We start from the raw sequence: 8,908 nt of genomic DNA, 5'->3' as shown, positions 1-8,908 counted from the left end.
TCTCCTTTCCTTTCTTCTTTTCTTCTTTTTTCTTCTTTTTTTTCTGGAGATAAGATCTTGCTTTATCACCTAGGCTGGAGTGCAGTGGCAGGATCACAGCTCACTGTAGCTTCAACCTCCAGGGGTTAAGCAACCCTCCTGCCTCAGTCTCCTGAGTAGTTGGAAATACAGGTGTGTGCTACCATACCTGGCTAGTTTGGCTAGTTTTTAAATTTTGTTTTTGTTTTTTTTTAAGAGGCAAGGTCTCACTGTGTTGCTCAGGCTGGTCTTGAACTCCTGGGCGCAAGTGATCCTCCCACCTTGGTGTTTGCCTGCCCCATGCCTATTTTTCTATTGAAGTTTTAGTGCTTTTTATTGATGTTGTTTATATATTAAGATAATTAATCTGTTACGTTATGGCATATCCTTCCCAATGTATTGCCTTAATTTTGTTTTTGTATGTGTATGTTACCACATTTTACATCATGGCAAATTTCATGTAATTATGTGCTTCAGGTCTGCAACCAAAGATTCATTAATAATCATAGATGAATTGGGAAGAGGAACTTCTACCTATGATGGATTTGGGTTAGCATGGGCTATATCAGAATATATTGCAACGAAGATCGGTGCTTTTTGCATGTTTGCAACCCATTTTCATGAACTTACTGCCTTGGCCAATCAGATACCAACTGTTAATAATCTACATGTCACAGCACTCACCACTGAAGAGACCTTAACTATGCTTTATCAGGTGAAAAAAGGTATGTACTATTAGTGTACTGTAAATTCAGAATGTGATAATGGGAAACTTACTACCCTTGAAATCATTAGTAATTGCTTTATTCTAAGTTAGTGTAAATTGTTGATGTTTTTATAGAACCCATTTAACCCTTAATTCATAGTCTGGGGCCAGGAACATGGTATATTATATTTCTGTATCTCATACTAGGACCACTCATTCTAAAGCATTCATAGAAAGAATAATCTGTACTCTTTTATTTTTTTTAATTATTATTTTTTAAGACGGGGTTTCACCTTGTTGGTCAGGCTGGTCTTGAACTCCCGACCTCAGGTGATCCACCCGCCTTGGCCTCCAAAGTGCTTGGATTACAGACGTGAGCCACCATGCCTGGCCGAATAATCTGTACTCTTGAACATCTCACGGAGGGATTTTCTGCTACCTCCCATGGCGGTATGTTTTCTTATTGGATTATGATAGCAAACAATATACTTTCAAGTTCCAAAGTTCTAGCTGTTATTGTTTAATAAAACCTTCATTGTAATTGGCTTATTTTATGTTTAAGAATGTGTTATAGAAACAGGTTCATTTAAAGCTGGGGGTTCTAGAAATCTTGAAATAGTAGTTACCACGTGCAGAATGATTTATCCATTGTTATTTCATCCTTTCAGGAAAGTTTGTCATTCATGGGGTTGGCATCTAGTCAGACCTGTGTGTTGATGAGATTAACATAAGGCTTTCAAAGGTTTTAAAAATCATACTATAAGGATTGATTTCACTAGTCACCAGAATAACTTTTTCAGTTGGCTCTGATTTTCCACTATCACGTTTTTCTGCATCAGTTGGTTGCACATGAATGAAATAATCTTGGTTCTTTATCTTTTGTTACTTGTACTTTGTTGGGAATCCTTTTGAGTTACTGTGTTTGCATCATTATTATTATTGCTGTAGAACTCAGGAACTTTTAGATCTGGCAATTAGCATGAAATTTTGCTTTTAAATCATTGTGTTTTGTATACTATAGAAATGGGTTCAGAATATTTTTTAAAAGGTCAGATGAAGTGAAGATAGAAAAAAATTCATCCTTTACTGTGGATGTTTAACAAACATTTGCTTCTACTTTATCTTTGTTTGCTTCCTTTAGTTGTGCGAAGTGTCCAGTTCTAGAATGTATGGGATATATGATGAAGCCAAAAAATTTTTTACAGTTGATAAATAATTGTGGCAAAACATCTCTATAACTTTGCAAGCATCATTTGATTAAATGATTTAAAAAGTCTTAACTCAGTTTTAACTATTTCCTGCAAATAATAAATCAGTATTTTTAATTAAATGCTACTTGAAATTAGTGACACACCTCCTTCCCTTCACTCCCCACCTCCCTTCCTTCCCCTTCTTCCCTTCCTCCCTCCCTCCCTTCCTTCCTTCCTTCCTCCCTTCCTTCTTTAGTTTCTCCCTCATGAAATGAGAAAACCTCAGAGATACTGGCTTGATTAATTTTTCTTCAGATTAAGATGTATTTGTCTAAGCCTTTGAGGATTATCTGCTGAGCGTTTTTGCCTGCTATTTTTATTTTTCCTACTATGTTTGTCAAGGATAAAATACAGCACTGTGTGCCAAGTCATAATTACTTTTCATTTGAGACTTAATTAAAATTCCTTTATTTGTTACTCTGATTCATTTGGTTAATGTATTTGAAGTAATCCAAAATTAAGTTTTCTAATGACAAGGTGAGAAGGATAAATTCCATTTACATAAATTGTTTTCTCTGCTCATGCTGTCCCCCCACGCTTCCCCAAATTTTTTATAGGTGTCTGCGATCAAAGTTTTGGGATTCATGTTGCAGAGCTTGCTAATTTCCCTAAGCATGTAATAGAGTGTGCTAAACAGAAAGCCCTGGAACTCGAGGAGTTTCAGTATATTGGAGAATCACAAGGATATGATAACATGGAACCAGCAGCAAAGAGGTGCTATCTGGAAAGAGAGGTTTGTCAATTTGTTTTCATAGTTTACCTTAGCTTCTGTATTATTACATAAACCAGGACACTAAGATGAGGGTTTTTTTTTTCCCTTTATGTTTCTAGTGTTTATTTTTTAAATAATTTATTTGATGGCAAAGAATCTATCTCTGTGTCATTTAGATTTCTGCAGTACATACATCTGCATGATCAAGATATGATTTCAAGTACCAAAGTAGGAGTAAAGGAATATTAGCTAACCTAGGTTTAAAATTAGCCATTTCACTAATATTAGTTATTATGGACTATAGATGTCTAGGCATATCTTTGTTCATAAATGAATATATCAAGTTCAGCCATTACATTACATATTAGGTAAGAAAAGGACAAATAAATAAAAAAGCATCATTCATAATTTCTGTCCTCTCTTTGTTTAGAATTTAGTTGGGGAGATAAGAATATTGAATGTGACATAGAGAATGGCATATGACCATATTTATTTAAGAAAGCCATTTGTGGACAGGTTGTTTCAGCTCTCACGGGAGAAGTGGATTTTATGCTGGCTTTTCTTTGAGTAGTGGGTCATATTTGGATGTTCACATAGAAAGATCCAAGTACATGCCTTTTTTTTTTTTTTTTTTTTTTTTTTTCTTTAATTAGCGGCTTACTAGTTCTCTTCAATAATAAAAAAGAAAGTCTTATTTCACTGCCTGGTCCCGGCAACATTTACTGCAGTATGCTTTGTGACACCTTTTTTTTTCTTTGCTTATTTGAGTTGGAGTCTCGTTCTGTCGCGCAGGCTGGAGTGCAGTGGTACAACCTCTGCGCACTGCAACCTCCGCCTCCTCAAGCGATTCTCCTGCCTCAGCCTCCTGAGTAGCTGGGACTACAGGTGCATGCTACCATGCCTGGTTAATTTTTTGTATTTTTAGTAGAGACGGGGTTTCACCATGTTAGCCAGGAAGGTCTTGATCTCCTGGCCTCATGATCCACCTGCCTCGTCCTCCCAAAGTGTTGGGATTACAGGCATGAGCCACCTCGCCTGGCCCATTGTGACAACTTTTTACTCGTCATGTTTTTAGCTTTCACCTATGAATTTCTTATCATTGTTCTTATTGAAGGATAGATAATTGCTACAATAATAATAGAAGATGTGTATGGCTTTTGAGCCTAAAAAATACAGTTTTATCTGTTGTGCCTATACAAGCAGGAGAAATATAACTTGTTAATAATTTTAGGTATGGCAGGCTGCCATCCCAAATATAAAGTGGTCTTTTTATTAGCACTTTAATGTGACAAAAATCATAGCTTTCAGTGATCCAGGATTAGGCAGACTCTTTTATGTAATCCCTTGTTTCCAAATAGAATAGAAGTCATGTACTTTCGATAACATTAATTATAGTGTGTTTTGAGCCCTGTGAGGCTGGTAACATTATTTCCACTTTATGAATGAGAAAACTGTGTTAAGGAATTTGCCCAAGAGTCACATAGCAAGTAATAATCATGCTCTCTGAAACATCAATAACTTGGCAATAAAACAAAAATGAAGCATCTTCTGTATGTGTTAACTTTTCAGTGACTGTTTATGCCTTCCAGTATTCTTTGTAAACCTTGAATTCTTTTTTTCACAGAGGATTAAGTTTATGTATCAATTATAAAAGTGGAGGAATTTAGGAACTAGACAGTGCGCACATAAATAATAAATGTGTTCTTCAAATATTGGATGGGCTGATGTGGGAGGAGTTCAAGGCCCGGCCTGAGCAACATAGTGAGACCCTCGTCTCTTAAAAAAAAAAACAATGGAAAAAAAGAGGTTGATGTGTTTAGATGACAATTTGTCGCTTTCTAACATGGCTTTTAGAAAAGACATTTTAATTACTAATGGGACATTCAAATGTTTTTCAGCAAGGTGAAAAAATTATTCAGGAGTTCCTGTCCAAGGTGAAACAAATGCCCTTTACTGAAATGTCAGAAGAAAACATCACAATAAAGTTAAAACAGCTAAAAGCTGAGGTAATAGCAAAGAATAATAGCTTTGTAAATGAAATCATTTCACGAATAAAAGTTACTACGTAAAAAATCCCAGTAATGGAATGAAGGTAATATTGATAAGCTGTTGTCTGTAATACTTTTATATTGTTTTATATTAACCCTTTTTCCATAGTGTTAACTGTCAGTGCCCATGGGTTATCAAATTAATAAGATATTTAGTAATACTTTGCTCTGAGGACATTTTCAAAGATCTTTATTTTGAAAAATGAGAGCTGTAACTGAAGACTGTTTAAATTGACATAGGCAATAATAAGTGATGTGCTGAATTTTATAAATAAAATCATGTAGTTTGTGGAATTTAAGATGCATTGTAGTTCTTTGCAGTGTGATGTCTATACACATTTGTTCCCAAGTATTTTGGAAGAAACAAGTAACCCAGATTCTTTGTAAAAGATCTTATACTGGACGGCTCCATGGAGATGATTGCCAGTGACTCCCCAGAGTGTCCATCTGTTGGCAGGAGCCAGGTTGGCTGCATATGCATTAGCTAAGGAGCTTATTATACATCCAGAGTCCTACCATGAGCCTCCATCCCGTCTGCCATTCTCCCATCCCTGGTCTGTGATGAAACATAGAAATCTGGGTTTAAATAAAACCTTTCAGGTTGGGAACCCTGATTTAGTTTACTTCTGTTTTACAGTAAAGAGATGAAGGGGTTAAGAATTAGCAGCTAATCCTACGCAATGTGAGGGAAAAAGGATAGTCTTTTTAAAAAATGCAGTGGGCTGGTGGGGTATCTGTATAGGAAAAAAATGAAATTGGACCCCTACTCCATGTTATATATAAAAATCACCTCCACTTTGGGAGGCCAAGGTAGCCAGTCACTTGAGCTCAGGAGTTCAAGACTAGCCTGGACAACATGATGAAACCCCATCTCTACAAAAAAATACAAAAATTAGCCGGGCATAGTGGTGTGTGCCTGTAGTCCCAGCTACTCAGGAGGCTGAGGTTGGAGGATCACCTGAGCCAGGAGAGGTTGAGGTTGCAATGAGCTGTGATGATGCCACTACACTCCATCCTGGGCAATACAGTGGGACTCTCAAAACAAAAAATCACCTCTGCTGATTTTTTTTTAAGACCAAATTTGCAAAGTAATACTATCAAGTTTTTAATGTTTTATAGTTCTGTAGAAGATAACAGGAAAATATTTTTATATTCTTGACTTTGAGAAGAATTTAAGTCACAGAAAAACACCATCCATAAAGTTTGACTTATTTAGCTAATTGAAATTAACTTCTATTAAAAGGCACCACAGAGTGAAAAGACATAATTCACAATGGAAGAACATACTGGTACGATATAAAATATCAAAGAGCTGGACACAGTGGCTCATGCTTGTAGTCCCAGCTATGCAGGAGGCTGAGGTAGGAGGATCACTTGAGCTCAGCAGTTCAAGTCCAGCCTGGGCAATATAGCGAGATGGCATTTCTTCTTCTTCTTTTTAATAATACCTGGAATAAATAACTCCTATATAAAATCACTAAGAAAAGGGGTCACTTCAGAGTCTCAATAACAAAAAGAATATTTTTCCAAGGAAGATGTGCAAATGGACAGTAAGCACATGAAAAGTTGCAGATCAGGGAAATGCAAGTCCAAACCACAGTGAGCTGCAACTTCACGCTGATCACGACATTTAAAATCAAAAAGTCAGATGGTAAGTACTGGCAAGGAAGTGGAGAAATTGGAACTCTCATGCACTGCTGGTGGGAATGTAAAATGGTGCAGCTGCTTTGGAAAACATGCTGGCAGTTCCTCAGAGAAACAATTCTACTCCAACGTGTATATCCAAGTGGAGTCAAAACATATGTCCCCACAAAACTTGGACACAAATGTTTATAGCAGGATTATTCATAATAACTAAAAGGTGGAAACAGCTCGAATGTCCATCAGCAGATAACTGCATAAACAAAATGTGGACTATCCATACAATGGAATATATTATTCAGCCATGAAAGGAATGAAGTACTGTTACATGGTGCAGCTTAGATGAACCTTGAAAACACTGTGCTAAATGAAAGAAGCTGGTTACAAGAGTCTACACATACGATTTCATTCATGTGAAAGTTCAGAATAGAGAAAGCAGTAGACAGAAAGTAGCAGTTGTTTAGGGTTGGTGCCAGGGAGTGGGGGTGGGTGGGGTGAAAGCTAAAGGATATGGTGGTTCTTTGTGAGATGGAAGTTACAAAATTGGTGATGTTTATACATGTCTGAATATACAAAAAACCAGTGAGCTGTACACATTAAATGGATGAATTGTATAGGGATTATTTTTAATAAAGCTATTTTTAAAAATTCAAACACTTCACCCAAGAGGAAATCTAAGTGGTCCATAAACATGAAAAGGTCTTGAATCACCAGTCAAAAAAATGAAAACCATAACAGGCCACCCCCAACCACCCCACCTCCCAACACCACAGTGACAAATATTTCAAGTGTGGCAGTTCCAGCTGTTGGTGAGGATGTGGAGTAACATTGCTGGGGGTGTTAAGATTATCTGGTAAAATTGAAAATACGCATACAACCCAGCAATTCCACTTTTAGGTGCATACTCTAGAGATGCTTTTGCACATTGTGCTGTAGGATGTACACAAGAATGTTCCTAATACCCCCACGCTGGAAACAACTCTGCAGTGAAAATCAACTACAGCTACACAAAATAACATGGATTATTTGATACAAAAAAGATGAGTTTTTTCCCATTTATGTGAAGTTTAAGAATAGGTGGTATGGTTTAGGGATGGAGTCATGGGGATGGCAACTGTAAAGAAAGTGATTGTCTCAATCAGGAGAGTGATTGTCTTTGGGGAAATGAGGTGCTGATGGGGATGGGGCACATTAGGGCTTCTGGAGGGCCACAATTCTGGTTTTTGACCTGAGGAGTGGTTTTGCAGGTGCTTGCTTTATAGTTAACTGCGATTTTTAAAAATATGCAGTTTGATATGAGAACAAATGTATGGCCAATGAGTCCTTTCACATACTCAGTTTGCCAAGTTCTTTTTCCTCATTGTTAATTTAGAGTGGGTTACATCCGTTTTTCTTTTCTGGCCACCAAAAGCTTAGGAAAAAGGCAGACTTACAGAGGAAGATTTTAAATGTGGAAATATATTGGTTTACAAATCACTTAATCACTTATACGTGAAAAGCTTTCATATAATCCAAAAAGCAAATTTTAAATTCCAATGAAATATTTCATCCCATGGTTAGTTGTGAAAGCGTGCTTTTAGATTGCTGCACAGAAGCATGTTTAACATGGAAATCAGCTTATGATTTTCGTTGTAAGGGTTACAAGAAATTGGGGGAGACTGTTGATTCTAAGAAAACATGTAGTCTATCAGGCTGCTTTCATTTCTCTAAAAGAGACAGTGTTCTAAGATGTTTTTTAAAATGAGAAAATACAAAATAGATCTGCCTAAGAAGTTTAAGACTTAATCTGTGCTTATTACATGAATATGCTAATGAAAACCAGACCTTCAATTAGCATTTCCTTCCTTTTAGAATGCTGTATGTAAAGAAAATATAATTTCTGACCTGTCAAAGGTTTTCCTTAAAATTTTAATTTATAATGTGGTTTGATTTTTCTTTCCCACTCAAACATGAATTTGGATAATACCAGAATAAAGCCGAATATACAACTATTACCCAAGATTTAGAACTCTACTGTTAAGAAATCTGTTGACCACATAACCATGTTTCTGATAAGATATATGATTTTTTTAATCTTTAAAAAAAATTAGCACTAAGAAGCTAAGATGTAATTGTTCTTGTAATAGGATTTTTTTTTTTTTTCTTAAAATACTGTTTTGGAGTTAAAAGTTGTAAAAAAAAAAAAAAAACTGGTATAAGGAAGATGTTTTAGGGTAGATATATTTAAGTCTTGTCTCATACTCTATTGACTAAGCTAGCCCGGTGACTAGGGTAGATGTATTTAAAGAATAACTTTTCCCCCTTAAAATCTCAATATTCCACATCCTGTTAGACTTCTTGAGTATTAAATACATCTTCTATCCTTGGTCTTTCTGCATTTAGCTTTTTTGGGAAGTATGTTTTTACCCACAGCATATGGTATGAGCTGCTGATTCAGTATTGAGTGGCTCTTTAAGCTTGTTGGTTACATTCTGCTGATTAAAATGGTGTGCAGAATAGTCAGGAAAAACCAGTCCCTGGTCTGAAATAAACA

General features: G+C 36.2%; 1 protein-coding gene across 2 annotated transcripts in view; it reads left to right on the top strand.

The window, feature by feature from the left end:
- The window catches only part of MSH2 (mutS homolog 2), an 88,948-nt gene extending 83,915 nt beyond the window's left edge, over positions 1–5,033 (top strand). For both annotated transcript variants that reach the window (XM_032292185.1, XM_032292184.1), the window contains 3 exons: positions 496–743; positions 2,532–2,707; positions 4,585–5,033. In XM_032292185.1, coding sequence (XP_032148076.1) covers positions 496–743; positions 2,532–2,707; positions 4,585–4,755 — 595 coding nt within the window. In that variant the 3' untranslated portion in view covers positions 4,756–5,033. The remainder of the gene's footprint in view (positions 1–495; positions 744–2,531; positions 2,708–4,584) is intronic.
- The last annotated feature ends 3,875 nt before the right edge of the window (positions 5,034–8,908 follow it).

Source organism: Sapajus apella, unplaced genomic scaffold (assembly GCF_009761245.1).
Source record: "Sapajus apella isolate SASKATOON/1434 unplaced genomic scaffold, GSC_monkey_1.0 scaffold26, whole genome shotgun sequence".
NCBI lineage: Eukaryota > Metazoa > Chordata > Mammalia > Primates > Cebidae > Sapajus > Sapajus apella.
Note: the sequence above shows the minus strand (reverse complement) of the source record. Positions and strands in the feature narration are given on the sequence as shown.